The 20,601-nt window shown below is 56.0% G+C and overlaps 1 protein-coding gene across 7 annotated transcripts in view; it reads left to right on the top strand.

Moving 5' to 3' along the window:
• MACF1 (microtubule actin crosslinking factor 1) overlaps positions 1 to 20,601 on the top strand; it is a 130,598-nt gene that overhangs the window by 71,701 nt on the left and 38,296 nt on the right. For all 7 annotated transcript variants that reach the window (XM_082071590.1, XM_082071586.1, XM_082071585.1 and 4 more), the window contains exons 51-57: positions 535 to 652; positions 1,992 to 2,051; positions 2,810 to 3,051; positions 3,482 to 3,611; positions 4,349 to 4,548; positions 5,651 to 6,146; positions 6,698 to 8,169. In XM_082071590.1, coding sequence (XP_081927716.1) covers positions 535 to 652; positions 1,992 to 2,051; positions 2,810 to 3,051; positions 3,482 to 3,611; positions 4,349 to 4,548; positions 5,651 to 6,146; positions 6,698 to 8,169 — 2,718 coding nt within the window. The remainder of the gene's footprint in view (positions 1 to 534; positions 653 to 1,991; positions 2,052 to 2,809; positions 3,052 to 3,481; positions 3,612 to 4,348; positions 4,549 to 5,650; positions 6,147 to 6,697; positions 8,170 to 20,601) is intronic.

The raw sequence follows: 20,601 nt of genomic DNA, 5'->3' as shown, positions 1-20,601 counted from the left end.
TTCCCTCTCCCGCCTGCTCAGGGGGATATTTGGGGGTGGGAGACCCGAGTACATTCATTTTCCCTGAGTGTTTCCCCTTGCTAGACGCAGAAGGCGTCCTCCGTCATCCAAACCCCCGCTCCTCTCCGGCACAGCGATGCTTTAAATCAGGATGTGCCAAGGGTTTGACTCACAGGCGGCTGCTGAGTCACCCGCAGCCCTCGCACCCGCGACACGTCGCCGGCTCCGGCGCATCGCCGGGCTGTGCCGAAAGCTGCGGGGACCGGCCTCGCGTCAGGCTGGGTCATGGTGAGACGAGGAGGGATGTCCCTGAAATGGTGGGAGGGATGAGAAGGTTTCCTGCAGCAGACCCGTGAGTTAGGGAAGAGCTTTTCACTCTTTGATTCCCCCCGACAGAAATAAACATGAAGACACCCACTTTGCCGGTGCGGTCTGCGCCGTGTCCCAGTGTCACCGCAGAGGTGACGGATGAGGAGGGAGGGCTGTGGCGGGGCAAACGCGGCCTCTGACCCCCAGCATTTGCTTTTTGAGCAGGATCTCCTGGAGGAATGGATGGGGAAGGGGGCCCAGGTGGAGGAGATCGGCCGCAGAGGGACCCTCCTGGAGAACCTGATCATGGAGATCACGGCCCCCGACACCGCGGCCAAGGCAGGTGAGTCACAGCCCGGCTCTCCTGAGGATGCCGAATTCCTCAGCACACTGTTTGCTCTCACTGCTGTGTCTTTTCTGACCCCGCTTCAAGCAAAAAATGTGATTATTTCCCCCTTTTAAGAGATTTCAGAGGGCCCATGGTGGTCCAAGTATCGTGCGGCTCAGCCCGGTGGTCAAGTTGCCGCTACTCATTGAGTTAATAAATCAGCCAAGGGCTGGGAGCCCACCAACGTGGCTGAATTTGCTGTGGCGTAACAAGCACTGAATTACCCGGCCTTTGCCGTGGGGACACGTTATTGTGGTGTGGATGGAGCTTCATGCTGCAGCAGCACCGAGTTCAGGCGCTTGGCCCTGTGGGAGCTCGTGGAGGCGGCTCCATCATCTTGGTGATGAGCTTCAGCCTCCCGAGGGCTGCACGTTGGAGTCAAACTCTTGTATTTGTTTCCTATCTGGATGAAATTTAAGACTGCGATATCCAGACGTGATTTGCTGGTCTCCTTTTTGGCTTCAAGGCTGTGAAGCTATGAGATTATGTCTGGTTCATTTGGAAACCAACTACAAGATGTCTTCCAGCTCGTGAGAACGAGTCCCTGGACTCTCATCATTGATGGGCATTTATGGGAATTCACAGTCTAGATGTATTTGTCGGGGTTAACTTGATGGGAAACCTCCAAGAGGAGTGGGTGCTTGTTGTGGGTGACCCAAGCTGCAGCCCCTCACGTCCATTAAAGCTTTAAAACGTGTGGTTAGATAGAGACTTACCCGATAATGTTTCTGGTGAATCGCCCTTTGGTTGTGAACGTAGCTGTGGTGTCTGGTGTCCAAGGAGGGGACACCGGTGCATCCCGCGTGGAGCCTCTTGGCAAAGAGAGCGTGTCCATGCACCAAAGTGGCGTTTAAATAGCTTCAGCCCGTAAGAAAAGGAGAATATGGGGGAGTTAATACCTTCAGGGGAGTTAATCTCTTCAGGGAAGGCATCCCGCAGTCTCACTTGATATTATAATTCACAAAGTCATGCTTAGGGTAGCAGCTGGTGGCCCCTGGTATGATGGTCTGGGTAGGTGCCGCGTCCACCTTGGGCGATGCTGGGAGAGGTGCCCAGATCCAGGTGGCTTCGGCTCTTCTGCTTCTCGTCCAGCGAGGTCCAGCACCTCTGGGGAAGTGGGTGTGTTGGGTGGAGGAGCAAGAAATGGGTTCCAAATTGAATTAAGGCTGATCCAGTGAGTGGGCTCATGGAGACGCCGTGTCCGTGCTTTGTGGCCGCTGTGCTCCGTGTCCTGGAGGATGCTGTCTGCATTCCTAACGCGTCTGTCTTCTCTGTCTCCATCCCCTCCGCTCAGGTGCGGCTCTGCCCGCTGCGGGAGGCTCCAGCAGCGTGAACGGATTCCACACGTGCAAAGGTGAGCTGGTTGTCCCCGCCGTGCCGTCACCGCCGTGCCATCGCACGCGTGCCGCGGCCGCCTCGCCGTCTCCCCGTCCCTTTCTGTCTGTGCGTTTCCCATCCGTGAGCGTGTAAAGCACAATGTGACACCGGCAGCGTCCCGGCGCGGGGAAATGAGGCTGCAAATAGGCTGGCGAGTTCCCAGCCGCGCCGCGGGACGGGCAGGCGGCGATGGAGGGTGTAGGTCAGGCTGAAGGACGGGGAGGGGCAGCACCCCGACACCCCATCGGGTGGTGGTAAAAGCTGATGAATGAGAGGTCGTTTTAAGGCCTGCAATTAAATTTATTAGTTCTAAGGGATTATAACCCAGCCAACCCTTCAGTTTGAAGAGCGATTTTAATTATTGCCCGTTATCTGCTGTTAGTTCGCCGGTTCAATGAGATAATAGGTGCATAAAAACGGCGTTTATGTTTTGGTGTCAAATTCTTCAGTGCTGTATTAGCAGTGACATTGGGAATGGGGGGCTCAGCTCGCATCAGTCTCACAAACACGGCGGCGTTTGCTTTGTTTGCAAACTGTCAACATCCATACGTGATGCGGCTGGAAAGGCCCCTCTGGCATGAGAGGTGAGGACAGTCTGACATTGCTCTGCAGACAGACAGACAGCAGCATGGCCTCTTGCTCCTCCCGCCTAGGGCTAGTCTAGAACCTGATAGTCCAGCTTAAGATGGGCCAGGCGGGCAGCGGTTCTCATCTCGGGCTGCTTTTTGGCACCAGATCTGACCGAGATCCAGTGCGATGTGTCGGACGTGAGCCAGCAGCACCAGGCGCTCGGCGCGGCGCTGCGGGAGCGCCAGCAGCAGCTCGCAGCCATGCTGGAGAAGATGCAGGAGGTGCAGGAGGAGGCCAGCTCGATGCTCAAGTGGCTGGAGTCCAAGGAGCGGACGCTGTCGGAGCTGGACGCCTCCTCCTCGCCCACCAAGACGGAGACGATGAGAGCCCAGGCTGAGCACAACAAGGTAACGTCTCTTCCCGAGGAAACTGGAGAGCTGAGCATCTCCCAGAGGGTCTCGGATCCATCCAGCCCCACCGCAAAGATCTGCTCTGGGGCCAGGAAGGGTTGTGCCGAGGAGGGATCACAGGCAGGGCGCTGTGCTCAGCCTCCTTTTGCTTTGAGACCTCTTGCTTTCAGGCTTTTGGCTCCAGGAAAAGGAGCTTTTATCTACAGCCCTTGTTGCTGGGTTACTCCAGCTTCTCCTGGAAAGCAATTCCCAGCCTTTCGCTGCTCTCGGAGCCAAGTTAGCTCACAATATTGCTAATAAAATGATTTCATTAAAGAGCAAAGAACAGAAATTGCCCAACTCTGACTTGTGGCTGCCGCTTCATTCCTGCTTGGTGATTTCATTCTTTTGCCCTGTGTCTGAAGAAGGTCCAATAATTATTTTCCAGGCATTTCTGGCTGAATTGGAACAAAATTCAGGGAAGATCCAGAAGGTAAAGGAAGAACTTTCTGGCTTGCTGGAGAAATACCCAGATTCTCCGGAAGCAGCAAACTGGAAGAAGATGCAGGAAGACCTGAGTAAGTGCCTGAAGCACCATCACATTAGAAGCGGTTCAGGATTGCAGGGCCATTCCAAAGTCACAGCAGAGCAGAGTCGCTTCTAATTAAGATTCAGTAAATAGCGAACTTATCTCCCAGCTGTCTGGTGTACAAGGTGTTCCTAAGACGAGCACCGTCGTGTTTAATGAAACCTCTATGATGGATGTATATTGTAGAGACTTGCCTCCTTAAATTACTTCTTTAAAAGAAAAAGCTTTAGCACATGGATTGATTATTTTGATTAAAAGCTTCGCTGCTTGATATAAAATTCTAGTTATTAGTAGGGCTACCCTAGGTAATTAAATGTTGACTAAACAAGAGTGTGTATTTAAAAAGAAGCCCAGAGATTCTCTTCTTTGAAATAGCAGGAACGCACTTCTGGAATTCTCCATCCAGGAGGTGTGGGTGTGCTCTGTGAGGACTGGTACACTGAGAGTATCCTCATTTCTCGAGCCAGGGATGTGAGATGGCTCAGCCAAGGTCAGCCCAGCTCGCGGCAGTAGTGACTAGAGCGCAGAAATCCTGCTTGCGAGGATTTAACTCCTAGGAGCTTCGAGACCATGTAGCCATTAGAAATGGGTAACAAGCTTATTAGATGGAGAGTGACTAGAGCCACGCTAGTTTGATTGAAAAGCTGAGCAGGTTTCCCATGGGGAAGGTGAAAAAGCTTCTCGCTGGAGGGGTTGGCCGGCCGTGAACACAAGCTGGTGCTTCAGATTGCAGGTGGGAACGAGCCAGCCAGGCGACGGCGGCGCGGCAGCAGAAGCTGGAGGAGTCGGTGACCCAGCTGGCCACCTTCCAGGCGGCCGAGGCCCAGCTGCGCCCCTGGCTGCTGGAGAAGGAGCTGATGATGAGCGTGTTGGGACCCCTCTCCATCGACCCGAACATGCTGAACGCACAGAAACAGCAGGTCCAGGTGAGCCGGGAGCTGTGTCCGCATCCCCACGTGGGGGGTGAGGATGTGGGTGAAGTCACTTGGTTTGTTCAGCCTGGAGAAGAGGAGGTTGATGGGAAACCTCGTCATGGTCTTCAGCTTCCTCGCAAGGGGAAGTCTCTTTGTCTGGCAACCAATGATAGAACTCAAGGGAATCACAGGATAATTTGGGTTGAAGGAACCTTCCCAGCTCCCCCAGTGCCACCCTGCCATGAGCAGGGACATCTTCACCAGCTCAGGTTGCTCAGAGCCCCGTCCAGCCTGGCCTGGGATGTCTCCAGGGATGGTTCATCCACCACCTCTCTGGCCAACCTGGGCCAGGCTCTCACCACCCTCAAGGACAGGAAAATGTGCCAGGGGAAGGTCAGGTTGGACATGAGGAAAAGGTTCCTCACCCAGAGGGTGCTGGACACTGGAACAGGCTCCCCAGGGAGGTGTCATAGCCCCAAGCCTGACAGCATTCAGGAAGCGATTGGCCAGTGCCTTCAGACACAGGGTGTGAGTTTTGGGGTTACACATCTTGCAAGTGCTCCCCTAGCGCTGGGAGACCTCACAGCTCCTCTCCCGGGTCCTCCAAACCCCACTGGGCACAAACCACTGTGAATAACTTAAAACTAGTGCAGTGTTTGAGCTCCCTTCCCTGCATTGGATTGACTCATCACTGAATCACTTGGCCCCTCTCAGAGTGAAATTGCTTTAAACAAGACCTGTGCTGATGCTCTGCAGGACTGGCCGATGCAGCTTTCCTGCCTCCCACTTCCAAACCCCAACATGTCCCCGACTGGCCACGTCATAGAAGAAAGTGCCCCAGTTAACATGATTATTTTTCCTTCTTGTCCAACTGCTTTCTGTTACGTTACACAGCAACACAACAAATAAGAGAGAAAGTCCCGGAGTCTCAGACCCCTCCAAGCTTTCTAAGTTTCACAGTCGCAGTAAATCCCCCAACTGTCGTCCCACCCCAGGGCTGGTCCCTCCTGATTCCATGGGCTGGATGAAGCCCCTGAAGGTCTGGTTTGTTTTGACTGTGTGTACTCGGAGCTGTCAGTTTTATGCAAACATTTTTATGTTATTTCTGTTGCAGTTTATGCTGAAGGAATTTGAAGCTCGCAGACAACAGCACGAGCAGCTCAACCAGGCGGCTCAGGGCATCTTGACTGGCCCTGGAGATGTTTCTCCATCCACCAACCAGGTGCGGGAAGAGCTCCAAGGGGTTAACCAGAAATGGTCCGAGCTAACGGAACGCCTCAACTCCCGCTCCAGCCAGATCGACCAAGCCATAGTAAAGAGCACCCAGTACCAGGAGCTCCTCCAAGGCCTCTCCGAGAAGGTGAAGGCGGTTGGGCAGCGCTTGAGCAGCCAGTCGGCCGTCAGCACGCAGCCCGACGCCGTCAAACAGCAGCTGGAGGAGACCAGCGAGATCCGCTCGGACCTGGAGCAGCTGGAGGAGGAGATCGCGGAGGCTCAGACCCTCTGCGATGACCTCTCGGTCCTGATCGGGGAGCAGTATCTCAAAGATGAGTTACGGAAACGTCTGGAGACGGTGGCTCTTCCTCTCAAAGGGCTGGAAGACCTGGCAGGTGAGACAGCGTGGAGATGTTGGGACATCCAACTCCACCCCTGCTTTCTGCCAAAGGGCTCTCCCATCAATGGGTTACTAGGAATGATAGGAAAAGCACCATTTATCATTTTTGGGGGCTCTTTATGGGTGTTTTATGTGGGACTAAAGACAGGAGGGTTCACACTCTAGACATACCTGAGCCTGAGGAGTGAGCAGAGGTGTTTAGTCCCACTGATGTGCCTGGCTTAGGGAAAAAAAAACTGGTTCCTAAGTTGAGAATGGGGCATGGAGAAGACCCGGTGGCCACCCTTTAATCTTGGGCGGCATCTCCTGGTTTCTGAGAGGTTGAATTTAGAGACTAGACAGGAGAACCACGACCTCTGCGTTACCGTTGCCTGTTACTGCTTAAGAAATTCATGAATCAGGGAGCAAAAAGGCCGGTGATGCAACAGAAGGCTCCTTCCTGTTAATCAAAACACAGTTGGTGCATCTGAGATGATTTTAAATAATTGCACTTTGCTTATTTGATTTCAGCTTAATTGTCGCGTTCTAATCTTGTTTCCATTTCAGCCGATCGGATGAACCGGCTGCAGACTGCGCTCGCGAGTTCCCAGCAGTTCCAGCACATGTTCGATGAACTCAGGACCTGGCTGGATGACAAACTGTGCCAGCAAGCTCAGAGCCAACCGATCTCTGCTAAACTGGAGAGGCTACAGAGCCAAATTCAAGAGCAAGAAGAGTTCCAGAAGAACCTCAACCAACACAGCGGCTCCTACGAGATGATTGTAGCCGAGGGAGAATCTTTGCTGCTTTCTGTCCAGCCCGGGGAGGAGAAGACCACTCTGCAAAACCAGTTGGTCAACCTCAAAACCCACTGGGAAGAGCTCAGCAAACAGGCTGCCGATAGACACTCGAAGCTCAAGGTCTGTTTGCAGAAGGCTCAGAAGTACCAGCGGCACATGGAGGACCTCCTCCCGTGGGTGGAGGACTGCAAGGCAAAGATGTCTGAGCTGGAAGTGACTTTGGATCCGGTGCAGCTGGAGGCGACTCTTCTGAGATCAAAGGCTTTGCTGAGCGACGTGGAGAAGCGTCGCTCCTTGCTGGAGATGCTGAACAGCGCCGCCGACATCCTGATCGACGCTTCTCAAACCGACGAGGATGACATTCGGGATGAGAAGGCCAGGATCAATCAGAAGATGGATGCCGTCACTGAAGAGCTGCAAGCCAAGACGGGCTCCATTGAAGAAATGTCACAGAGGCTGAAGGAGTTTCAAGAGAGCTTCAAGAACATTGAGAAGAAGCTGGAAGGGGCGAAGCACCAGCTGGAGATCTATGATGCCCTGGGGCCACAGGCTTGCAGCAATAAGAATTTGGAGAAGCTCCGGGCGCAGCAGGAGGTCCTGCAGGCCCTGGAGCCACAGGTGGATTATCTGAAAAACTTCACTCAAGGTCTGGTAGAAGATGCTCCAGATGGGTCTGATTGTTCCCAGCTCTTAAGCCAAGCTGAGGTGGCTCAGCAGGACTTCACAGCTGTGAAGCAAAAGGTGAATGACTGCTGTACGCTCATGGAGAACAAGCTTGAAGGCATCGGCCAGTTCAACAATCGGGTGAGGGAGATGTTCTCTCAACTGGCGGATCTCGACGATGAGCTGGACAGCATGGGCCCCATCGGCAGGGACTCGGACAGCCTGCAGTCCCAAGCTGAGGACATTCGCACCTTCCTGGGCAAACTCCACAGCCTGAAGTTTGACATTGAAGCTTCCGAAGGTGAATGTAAGAAGATGCTGGAGGACGAAGGGAGCCCCGATTTATTAGGACTGAAACGGGAGCTGGAGACGCTGAATAAACAGTGCGGCAAACTGACCGAGAGAGGCAAGAACCGTCAGGAGCAGGTGGAGACGACGCTGGCTCGTGTCGAGGACTTCTACAGCAGGCTGAAGGAGCTGACCCACATGACGAGCGCGGCGGAGGAGAGCGAGGCCTTGCAGTGGGTGGTGGGCACCGAGGTGGAAACCATCAGCCAGCAGCTAGCAGACTTCAAGGTAAGGCCTCATGCCATCAAATGGTGTTTGGTGTTTGAAGGTCTGTCTGGTGTTGGGGGGTTTTGGGTAGGATCTCTGGTCTTCAAGCTATGGCGGCATCGTTTGTTGCTATAACATCAGCATTTTTGGTGTGTAAAATACCCTTAACGTGCAGAAAGGTTTTTGTGATTGGAAAGCGAAAAGCTTTTGCCTGTTCTTGTGATGTGTCATGTTGACGTGCCAGAGCCTCATGGGCTTGTAGTTGGCATTTAGATTTTGGGGAGGGAGGGGGGGATGGTTTTGAGTCCATCTGAACCGTAAGTTGGCTTCATCTGAGTGTCTGGTCCAGATCAGGTCATCCCGCAGGTTTTTCTACCTGCTCTACCATTCCTGCTTGTTCTCTTCATGTGGGCCATTTATGAGTCGATTTTTGAGGTCCTTGGGTACAGGTCACACACACAGGGAATAAAACCAAGGCGAAGTTTTGCTGGGGGCTGTTCATGTTTCCAGCAAAGAGCTGCTAGAGACCATCAAGACTTGCACGAAATGCTGAGAGAGGGAAGAATTGGTGTTTGATATGTTTTTTATACAGTATGGTGGTGCTGGGTCATGCTGTTACACTACATTAATTATTTTAATACTGCTTAGAAATTTTCTTGCTGTGAAACTTCTATTACTGGTGTGCTCGGTAGCTGATGATTGGGCTGATTTACATCTGGCTGCTCGTTTCCTGGTGTTAATGGGGGCTGGAAGGAGGAGGAGGAGGCATTTTTACAGCCATTTACTTTTCATCTCATGGCTAATTGATCCCGTTCCACCACTTAATAGCTCTGCAAAACCTTCACCGGGGCAAGGTATTTCTGATTTGGGGATTGCTTCTCCAAAAGAAAAGAGTTTGGAGGTGTTACAGGACAAACTCAAACTCGTGTTGCTGTTCACTCTTGTGTCGGGCAGTGATTTGCGTTGAGCTTATATTGATGGGAAGGATTTAACTTCCTCATTAAGCACCACACAGCCACTTGGAACAAATATAGCCAAAAAGGAGTTTCTAGGCTTTAAAACCAGGGGAACTTTCCTGCAGAGCGAGGGATTATTGCCGGCCGAGCAGCTCTCATTAGCAGCGATGATGGAACGCAGGTCGGTGCAGATTGCTCGGTTTTCCAGGCTGGTAGGCGCAGCTTAACCCGACGGAGCATTTGCAAATGGTCTGTGTGACAGTGACCTTGAGGGTGACCCTTTAAGACAGTGGTGGCCTGGGCTGCAGGAGCCAAAGGTGCTTTGGAAGGTGACGTGTCCTCACCAGGAGTCATTCGTTGGCCATCGAGGCCACGCGGTGCGGCTGGGGTCTTTGTTCATGCAAGGTTAGTGGGGAAGAATTGCAGGAGGGTAGGGATCTGCTGTGTGATCAGCGAGAATAAAACGGGGGAGAAGCGAGGGGGATGGAGCCATCGTGGTGGTGCAGCGGCGTTCACCCACCTGGGTGGGTGAATCGTTCAACATTGCGGAGCAGATCATTGCAAAGCATCAGCTTACGGTTCTCTCTAAGGGGAAACGCGATCCCAGATACGGATCTACACGTGGAAGGGGCGACGGACAAGTCTGGCGTGTGCTCTGGGGTGAGCCAGGAGCACAGGGCTGGGTGGGGGTTTTGTTGCATCAGGCTTTTATTTCTCAACGCTTCCTATCCCAACTGCCTCCCGTCTCGGATTGCGAACACGACGCGTGTCCGTGGGGACACGGGGCGGCTCCTCGGCCGGGCGATGCGGGGAGGGGATGGGGTGGCCAGGGCTCTCCAGGAGCGCTCATGGTCCGTCTGGCCAGAAGGCTCCAACGCGGGCAGATATATTATGTCTTCAAGGCATTAATTTTAATGAACATCTGTGTAAATGAGATGCAAATTAGGCATGGCCCTAGGGCTCCGGGCAAGTTGCCAATGCAGCCCTGACAAAGGTGGGCACTTCTGGGCTCATTGTGTCCAGATTTTAATAAAAGAAGATATATTGAAGGCTCCGACAGAGCCCATGAGCAGATGACTTTTGAAGCAGATAATACTTGAAACTTCCCATCTATTTCTCTTTTCCTGCCTTCAAACACACCTCAAACTTGCCCCCAAAGGCGACAAACTCTTAATTTTTGGAGTGTGTTTCCTCTGTCCCCTTTCCCGGGTCATGGAGGGACGAATCCTGACTACAGGAGGGATGAGCATCTCCCGCTGGATGTGCTGAGCATGGTTGGGTTCTTTGGGGCCGGGAGGCTGGGAAGCAGCTGTGGGATCTTGCTTGGGGGCAACCTTTGGTTGTGGGAGGTGTTTTGGGTCAGCGAGGGGGGGACATGGCTGCACCGAGGGGCTCCAATGGCTCCCACGGCCATCAGAAGCCAGGAAGGGTCCATAGGGTGGTCCAGGCCCTTTGGAGTGAGGGAGAAGCATGTAGGGACTGGTTTGGAGCGCCACATTTTAGAGGGTTGTAAGAAACCCATCTGGAAGGACTTGAAGGGGTCACCCAGTTTCGCCCCTAGTTTTATGGTGAGATCAAGTGCAGCTGAAAGGCAGTTCTGTGGTTTGGAGCCTGTGCTTATATGGACATCCTGATGGATGGCTGCAGATCCGCCGTGCTACAGAAATCGCATGGGGTTCACTTATGTGAAGCTGTCGGAGCCAAGGGACCTCATCCTTAACTCCTGCTCTTCAGCCCGAGCTTAACCCAAGTGACTCTTTCCATTTCTGCCTCTCCAAAAAGCCCCTTTTTTGTATGAAAAGGCACTAAAAGTCGGAAGGCTCTTTCAGCGCTGTGTCTCCATGAGCTCTTCGTGCTCTTCGGCGTGGGGACAAGCGGCATCTCCTCCTCGGAGCTTTCTGGCCGGGGTGTTTCTTCCCCCGCCGCTCTCTGCTGTCAGCTCAGGTTTCTCAAAGCTTACGCTAATATTAAATTTTAATGACTGGAATCAAATGAGCAACAGTTGAAATGTTACTAAACATAACAGCTATGTTGATTCAGTTTAGCAAACCACACAATTCCCCCGGGATGCGATTCCCCGGCTATGATAAGAGGCGAAGGGTCACACAAAGGGGTTTTCTCCATCCCATATTCTCCAGCATCAGCAACCCCTGAGCTCTTATAAAGTGGATTTTGCACTTGGGTTTCAATGCTGGTACTTAGCGTTTGCAGTTCTGAGCTGGGATCCTCTTTGATTCACCGTGTTGGTTTTGGACCAACTGATTTTGCCACATTTTGCCTACAAAGCAGAATGTGACACTGAGCCCTGGGTCAAAGGTGCCGGCAAAGGGTTTTTAGGCTTGGTGTGCTACAAAGTGGTGCTCAGCAGCAGAAAGATGCTGCTGCCTCCCCAGCTGGGTCAGGCCAGGGTGGTTTTTGGTTTGCTGGGGACACTTTCCTCCCCGTGACGAGGATGAGAGCAGGAACAGGGCAGCCTGTTTCCCTTCTGAGTTGTGCTCAACAACCAGACACTTGACCCAAAACGCAACGCAAGAAAAAGCATCCAACCCGGCGTAACCAAACGCTCGCCGTCGCGTTCAAATAGACGCAGTTGGCTGGAGGGGGGGACGCGCGGTGCCACCTCCGCGTGCGGCTGGAGCTGCGTTGAGTCATTGTCCCCGCGGCCCCGCGGGCGCTGGGCACGGCGCAGGAATGCCGGCGAGCCGGGACCTGCCGCAGCTGGCACACGCCGCGCCGCTGATCCACAACCTCGCCTCCTGGTGTTAATTAAACCCCACCCTTACCCAGCCGGAGAGAAGGGGGGAGAGGAGGGAACAGGGGACCTGCCACATCCCACCCTCACGGGCTTTGCTGGGGCGGGTCGCGGGGAGCGGAGGGAGGAGATGGGATTTGGGGCGTTTTTGGGGAGGTGGTTTGAAACCGGAGTTGGTGAACGCAGGCACGGCTCCTTCACGCCAATAAAGGGTTTATGCCGGAGGATGGAGAGGGGGAGGGAGGATCCCTAGACAGCAATAACCGAAGCCGCACTCCTATTTTATTTTAGAGCAGGTCAGACCGTCCGGGTTCCCCTCGTGCCACCAACACCCTCTTTGTCTACTTAAATAAAATAAAAATCAGGAAAGCAATCCCAGGAGGGGTGATGCAGTGAATGAGTAAAGCCCTAAACAGCATTAGTCATCTCGCCATTCAGACGCTGCTCTGTCTAATCCTGCTCCGGGTCCTCCCGCTTCACCCCAAGCAAAAGCAGCAATTAGCCGGCGCTCGTCGCGCGCTCGCGCCGCTGCCTCCTTTGCCGCGGCTTGCTTTGGTGCTCTCTTTATGACTCTTTTAATTCCCCCAGCCTTTCAGATGGGAGCTGACTCAATGGCCACTGTTGCTAATAAGCGTTCACCTCGTGTCTGGTGTCCCCGCGTTGCTCCCAGGTGCTTTTTGGGAGAGGGACCCATGGCCTTGGGGGTACAAGGGAGCTCGTGGGCGTCGCTGTTGTCATCGCGTGGGGCATCGGTGGCAAGGAGGGACATGGGGTGGGGACTTGGTGTTTCACAGAGGACTGAAATTGGGTGGTTTCTTCACAGAAGTTTGCGTAACGAGCTCCTCGGTGGGCTGGGGACGAGCGCGGTCCCCGATTGCGCGGGTGGCGTTTTGTGACCGTCCTTTGCAAGACACGCGTGTGATGATCTTAAGGGTGGGTGGGAGAGGGGAGGTGGGTGTCTGGGACGGGACGGGGAAGGGGACACTCTGCCACTTGCTGTGCCCCAGCCTGGCCGAGGGTATTTTTAACCCTTCCGTGCCCCCGAAGGAATGCGTGCGGCTCCCGACAGGCCGGTTGGGAGCAGCTGGGTGGGACTGGGAGCGGGGACAGGCTGCACCACGGTGTCTTCTCGTTGAACGCTTTCCAAACCTACTTAAAGTATCTCTGGCTCGTATTTTCAGCATCGGCAACACACGCAAAAATGCCTCCTCTCTGACAGCTGTTAAGCTGCCTTAAAGGCACCGTCTCCCCTCGTTGGAGATGGGGATGATAAACGGGGGGTGATAAGTGCGGGTTGCGCCGGGTGACAGGGCTGTCACCAAACCTGGCTGGGATGGGTGGCCCAAGCAGAGCTGCAAAGGCGTTTGGTTCTAACCTCGTCATCGGGGGGTGTTGTGTTATAATAAATAAAGGTGTTTGCACTGATTGTGATTCTGTGAAGAGGCACTTGAGTGTGAGCAGCCCGTGCAGCCTCGTTGTTGCTTGGAAATAAATGAAGGGAAGAGCAAATGTGCCCCCGGAGCTCGTCCCGACCCCAGGGAGCATCGCGGGTGCGCTTGTTCATCAGCGAGAGCCACGGGTGGGTTTAACCTTGACATGTCAGTGGGTGGGGACAGAGGGACGGGCACCGTCCGGGTCCTGAGCGCACCGAGAACAAGAGCAAATTAATCTAAGAGCTGCTGAGACCGACCACATCATAGCCAGGATTCTTTCTTTTAAATTTTGACCGTGAAACAATGAAGCTGTGATCAAACGGTCCCTTTCAGGAGCTGGCGTGGGTCGCTGCTCCAAAGCCACCCGGTTGCTGATGCTGCGGTGGCCCTGCCAGGGGGATGATGGCTGCAGGAATGTCCCCTCGTTGGCTGGTGGTGCTGACACTTCGCAGTGCTTCCAGGAGATACTAAAAATACCGGCTTTGCACAAGAGCTGAGGATCCGAGGGAGGAGGTGGGAAGCTTTTTGTCTGCAAGGGCCAAGCAGAGCAGGGGGAGAAACCAGCTCCTGGATTGGGGATCCATGGGGAAGAACGTGGTGGAGCCAACCCTGGGCTGTCCCATGGCCCCAACCCTGGGCTGTCCCATGGCCCCAACCCTGGCGTGTCCCATGGCCCGTAGTACGTGAGCGAGTCCCCGTTCCCCTGTGGGGAATTGGGGGACAGTGGCCACTGGGTTTGGGGCAGACGGGAGCGTCTCCGGGGAAGGGCTCGGGCTGGGATTAGTCACCACAGCCTTTTGAGAACAATTGCCAATTCTTCTGCTGAAGGAGCGGTTTAAAATGTCTCCCGTGCAGAGGATTCTCTGGATGATAACACACTTACTTCACTTCCTCACGAGCCTCCAGAGCAGTTTATTAATCGCCCCATCCCTCAGCTCTCCCCGGTTACTGTGACACCAGGTGAGGAGCAGCTTCTGCCATTGTCCCTTTCCCCAGGTGGCAGCTCCCTGCCCGTGGCTGCCGGGTCACTGCTGCTTCATCCCCCTCCTGCAGCACCGCAGCAAAGCCACGGAGGGGGATTTGCCCAAAAACTGGGCATCTGAGGACAAAAATGGGCATTTCAGCAGGTTACTGCCATGAGGATGCTGGCACATGGCTCTACCGTTTGCTCGCAGGTTGTTGCTGGGCTGTTTGGGGGTGATCTGTACACATAAATGGGGTTCTGGGGGAGCCCCAGGCTCCACAGCCGTCGAGCAGCGGATGCCGGGGTGTGGGGCTGTGCCCGAGCGCTGCTGGAACACGTGGCTTCAGTCGGGAGAATTATTTATACCAACGTCTATATTAGCTGCCTTGCAGGGAAATTGCTCTAGTGCAGCTCCTGCACCCTCGGAAAAAGACGATAAGTTAAAGAAATGCAGCGCTCACTGCGTCTGCACATCCAAACTGCAGAACGTTCCTCCGGGAGGTTGGTTTTTAACCCCTTTCTAAAACTTTTCCAATGGAGGTGCAGACCCCCGTGGAGCCAACCGAGGTTTCCTCCTGCAGCCCCGTGGAGGAAAGTCCCCAAATTAAGGGGTTACAGGTTGTTTGGGGGGGGTGGGCTGGCTCCCTGCGTCACCCACAGCCACGTTTGAAGGGGGGGATTGCGTGGTGGCAGAGGGGGCCGTGCGATGGGTTTGGAGTCAGCTGGAAGCCAAAGGTGGTGGGATGGGATTAGCCCGGCGCTCTCGCCTGGCGCGGGCTGGGAGCTCGGCGCTTGCCCACGCGGCGCCCAAATGGCAATCGCGAAGATTTGGCAAAAGGAGCGAGTTGAGGAGAGAAGCAACAGCGCTGCAAGGGAGATAAAGAAATCCCTCAGACTTTCCGACAAATGCAGCAAAGGCTTTAAAGGACGTGAATCCTGCGGTAAAAATCCCAGCAAAACCTAAAAAGTGGTTTCTAAGGCAGATTTGGAGCGTGCGTGATTTGGCTTTGCGCTTTTGTTGCGGTGTCTGGGGGAGGCTGGGTCCCTCCCCGAGTCCCTTTGTGGCACTCGGGGCTCATCCCCTCAGCCTTGCTTGGATGTGGCACCGTGTCCCAACCCCGTGGTCCCTCCTGCCACCACTGTGACCTTCACGGAGTCAGACATGGAGCCATGGTCAGCCAGACCCATAGGGACAAAGCTCATGGTGCAAAGCCAGGAGGTTTCCGGCATCCAGCCCTTCACCATGGGCGAGGGCTGGGGGGCACCAAGGTGAAGATTAAAGGAGCTTTGAGGATGGAGAAGCCCCTTAGTTTTACCCAGGGCTCATTACTGACCTGTCCATCAAAGATCTCAAGCTGTCTCTGGGCTCTTTTGCTCATCACATAACACAGGTCCCTCATTTCCAGCTGCTGAGACGCATTAAAAGAAAGCTAAAAATATATTGGTTTCCAAATACTGCTTTCCCATGTAAACAGCGGCGGCGGTGGCAGGCGGGATGTAACGCAGTCGTAAACAGGGTGACATCAGCCCGTGACGGGGAAGGCGCGTGTCCCCGAAGCTGGTGGCCATATGAGGAAAGCCTGAAACCTGCAGGTCTGGGAGATAAATGAGGATGCTCCTACTTGGAGCAGGTCTGGGAAAAGCTCCAGGCAGGTTTTAGCTGCAGGTCTTTGTCTAAAGGACGTGGCTGTTGGGTGGACCTTCTCATCCTGCCCCGTCTTTCCATCACGCCAATGCAAAGCTCAAGCAAAGCCCCAAACTTGCAATTCCCAGCACCCTTGGGCTTCTGTCCCCATGGCAGGGGGTGGTTTGGTGGCTTAAAGCCAAGTGGCTTGGGGAACCTGTGAGAGCTCCAGCTCTTCAGGCCAGGTTTTTAGTTGGCTTTAGTACCTGCCGAATCTTTCCCTAATGGTTTCGGGGATGGGGGGGATGTGTTGGAGGAAGACTTGGCTTGCTTCTGGCACGTGACTCGGTGAGGAAATGGGAAAAGAATTTCTGGCTGTGAAACAGCAGCTCAACGTCGAGATTCGTTCCTTCTTCGCAGTGGAACAAAAAGCCTCCGCGCCCCAGCCCGGATGCCTGGGATTCCTCGCGGAGGGGCCCCGGAGCGGTAACGGTTCTGCTGCTCCTGCTCCACCAGCTCCCGGCCAAGGTGGGAACCGGGGGCGGCTTTGCCGGATCACCGGAACGGCACGGCCGACCTGCTCTTGTTGTTTCAGCTGCGCCGGATTAATAACTCGGACCAAGAGCTGGTGTGTGTCCCGCCAAGCATCAAAATCTGGGCTTGGGGACACTTGCGGTGTTGGCAGTGTAGGATGGAGGAGACTCTAGGGCCAGTCCTGACTGTCCGTCTGTCCATCCAGGAGGGCTCCCAGGGCTGCTCCTGTTCTTTTCCATGGTCATATATAATGATGGAAATAAGAAAAGGGATTCACAAAGATTTCCAGCATGTAGCCAGCCCCACCAAGCGCTTTGGGCCATTTCTCCTCTATAGCTCTCCACCCTCCCCTTCCATAAAATATCCATTCCTGGCTCTCCAAAAGGAAAATGTCCTTCAGGGAATGCGGTGCTGGAGCCGTTGGGGACGAAGGGTCCAAGGGCTGGGGATGGGGATCCAGGCTTCCACCATCGCTGTGCCATGACCTTGGCCAAGCCACCGTGTTTGCAGATACAGCAGACACCTGCTGCCATCTGAAATATCAGGCTTTTCACCTTTCCCTCGGCTTCATGGCAGAGCAGGAAGGCTTTTGGTGAAGCTGCGGCACAGCAAAGTGCAGACCGGGGGTCACCATCTCCCAGCGTTGGCACTATTGGGGCGCACAGCGCGTGCTTTTGTGTATTATCCACCCTCCCGGCCTCTTGTATTTTTATCCCAGTGTTCGAATTCATCCCCGAAGTAGCAGGCAGGGTGGCTGGTGGGGCGGGTTGTTGCCTGGAGATGCGTGGAGGCTGTTTCAAGCCCTCTCCTGTTTTCTCTTCCCAAGTCTGTGACTTCCCTCAGCATCACTTCGCAGCAGTGATTCACACGCTGGGCTGCCTCCCTCTCCCAGCCCCACGGCAGCCGCTTTAATGTTCCCCATCCCTTAAACCAAAGCATCAGGAGGGAAAAAGAGGGTGTTGGGGTAGGGGGAGCATGATGCTGACCCAGAGATGGCGATGTACAATTGAGTTCTTTGGAAAGGGAGCCGGCGAGCCATGCGGTGGCAAGTCGCGGGTGGGTTTTTGGCAGAGCGATGCGGCTTCGGGGAAGCAAAAATGGTACTTGGAGTGAGGGGGGTTGGTGATTTAATAACTCGGTTCTTTGTGCAGGGGTGGCTGTGAGAGGAAAGGGGACCCGGCAGGGGGGGGCAGGCCCCCTCCCTCCTTTGGGAAGCGCCTGAAACCGCCGTGCTGGGGGAAGAGCCGGGGCCGGGCGCGGACAAAGGGCCGGGGGAGCGCGGCTCGGCGGGGCCGGGGCGCGGGGGGAGCCGGAGCTGAGCCGAGCCAGGGCGTTGCTGCTCTTTGTCGGGGGCTGCCGCCTCCCCCCGGAGGAGGGGCCACCCCGGCGGGGCGGGGAAGGGGCAGCCCCGGGGCTGCTACCGGCCGCGGAGACCCCCCCCTTATCCCCACCATCGCGCTCCGGTCCTCCCGTCCCGGTGAGGCGGCGGTTGGGGGGGGTGGAAGCGGCCGCGGTGCCCGGGGAGGGGGCGGCCCCGTCGCTCCCGCTCCGCCCCGCGGTGCCGCCCCCCGGCCGCCCCCGCCTCCCCCCGCCCTCCGCCGGGGCTGGCAGCTCCGCGGGAGCCCGGTGCTGGCGGCGAGCGGCGGGGCCGGGGCGTGCGGCGGCCTGCGCGGCTCGGCCTTTTGTTCCGCCGGCGGGAAGGAGAGCGGAGGAGGAGGAGGAGAAGAGGAGGAGGAGGAGGAAGGCAGCAGCCCGGGCTCGCCATGCATCCCGCCGCGCCGGCCGGGGGCTGCCCGCGGGGGCGACGCGGAGCCCCCCCCCGCCCCCGGCCCGGCCGCTGAGCCGCGCACAAAAAGGGGCGAAAGCGGAGGGGAAGGGAACGGGAGAGCGGCCCCGGCGTGTGTGTGTGTGCATCTGTCTGTCTGTCTGTGTGTCTGCCCCTCCCCGCTCCACCGGGACCGGCCCCCGCGCCCTCCCCACCATGGCCGGGCAGCCCGGGGCCGCGGAGCCGCCGCCGCCCGACACCGGCCGGGAAAGTTAGTGCGGGAGGAGGAGGAGGAGGAGGAAGAACCAGCACCTCGGCCGCGGCTGTTCCCCGGCTCCCCCCGCCAGCTCCGGGCAAGTTGGGGGATTTCGTGCCGCTCCGTCCCCTTGCCATTTTTGGATGCGTTTTATAGCCTCTTTTTTTCCTGGGGAGAAAGAGAAAGAAAAGAAGAAAAGCAAAGACTCCGCAGCCTTCTTCCACTGCCCCAGGACTCGGTGGCGTCCCCCGAGCACCGGGCTGGATTTTGGGGTTTCGGTGGCTCTCGGTGGCTCCGGGCATCACGACAGGGTGGCGGGAACAACAATGCCATCATGTTTTTGAGACAGGAAACCTCCGAGTTTGCCCTGAATGAAGAACTTCCTGTGTTTAAACTTGCACGAATATCCGCTGACAAGCTCAGTTCAAATGAAAACACGAGAGTCGGGGGGAGAGGCTAATTCAGACCAGCTGGACTTCCACGGGACTTAAAGCTGGGCAGCAAAAAAATGCGAGGAGCCGCTCACCGCTCGGGCTGCGAAACGTGAGCGGCCGGGACAAGCAGTGCCTTTGTTATTAAAGAAGGACAGACGGGAGAAATTAAGAGCTTCAAACTCTTTCCGTGGATTTGCTGTCGCTAACGGCGATTGGGAGTATTTTATCGGAGCGGTCGGATTTGGGTGGTTTTTGCTGATGGATGGGATTTTTTTAAGGGGGCTGGGGGGTGAGATGGGTTGTTTCGCCGCTCGGGACACCCGGTCGGGCTGCTGAGCCGGCGCGGTGCTGCCGGTGCTCCCTCCCGTCCCCGTAGCGTCGCTGCTTTGGGATTCGAGTCTTTCGCGGTGGGTTTGGGACCTGCTGGCCGTGTGATGCTGCCCGCGGTGGCGGGCGAAAGGTTGCCGGGGCGGTTTTGTCACCCGTAAGGACGAGAGCATGGGCAAACCACTGAGCCGGCCAGACTGTTTACGGCAGAACCGCACTTGCCTGGGGAAGGGCGAGGATGAGGATGGTTATATAGAGGATTGCTACGTGCCCCAGAGGTCAATATATGACACGATGAGAATTAACGAGCAAATCGATCAGGGATCGAAGCTCAACCAGCTTTCCAAGAGCACCCTCAGCAAGGGGGATGGCAGCACCATATCCAGCAACGGGACGCTGGGAGCTGGCAACGTCTTCGAGTCCAGGGCGCCAGAAACAAAAAAGTTGGATGAGCGAGTCATTTTTGACGCGCTGAAGCTCAGCAGCGATGTCTCCAAGCCCGCTCCAGCTCCACCGAGGAGGCGACCGAACCCCGAGAGGAAGGAGAACGTCAACCGGCGGTCGTGGAAGTCCTTCATGCCGCCCAACTTCACCGAATTTGCAGAAAGGATGGGAGCTTCGCTGAGCGAGGTGTCGGAAGCGGGTGCCTCCAACCCTTCCCTGCGGGATAAGCGGGAGTCGAGCGCCATGCTTGCCGAGCACGCCGGCCAGCCCGACCACGGCGAACCCATGTCCGAGTCCCTCACCTTGGAACATGTCTCCAAGTCATCTGGCACGACGGAGGTTCTGACGGCCAAGCAGTTCAGCATGGATGGCTACGGCGGTCCCCGGGATGAGCACCAGCCCCTGCTGAACACCGGCGATGGTCGTGGTCGTGCTGGGGACCTGGCCAGGGCTCGCCAGGTCCCCAGTGCCACCTGGCCACGCGCCAGGAAGAACTTCATCAAGGGAAACCTCAACGACGGGCGCCAGGAGACCCTGGAGGCCTCTGAGTCGGACTGTACGGTGGAGAACGTCAACCTCTCTCCGTGCCTTAGCGAAGAGCTGCTGGATGCGGGACTGGATATTCTCATCACCTCCAATCTCAGGGAGAAAACGGAGTCGGAGCTGAGATTTGAGGAGGACGAGCGCTGGGTGATGATGGAGGAGTGGGAGGAGGTGACGCTGTCAGAGAGAGGAAAGGCTGTTCTGGTGGCAGAGGAGAAGAAGAGCTGTTGCTTGGCAGATATTTCTGAAGAAAGGGAACAATTTGCTGCTCCAGGGGATGGCTCTGCCCCCTGCCCAGGGACCTCCCAGTCCTGCGCGTCCCCAGGGGGTGCCGGCAGCCCCCTCCCCGGCAGCACGGGCTGCACCGGGGACGCAGCGGTGCCGTGCGAGGCCGAGGACTTTGCTCCGGGTTTGGAGCGCT

Source organism: Streptopelia decaocto (genome assembly GCF_964273445.1).
Source record: "Streptopelia decaocto genome assembly, chromosome: 23".
NCBI classification, from domain to species: domain Eukaryota; kingdom Metazoa; phylum Chordata; class Aves; order Columbiformes; family Columbidae; genus Streptopelia; species Streptopelia decaocto.
The sequence above is the reverse complement of the archived record's forward strand: the minus strand, read 5'-3'. Positions and strand labels throughout refer to the sequence as shown.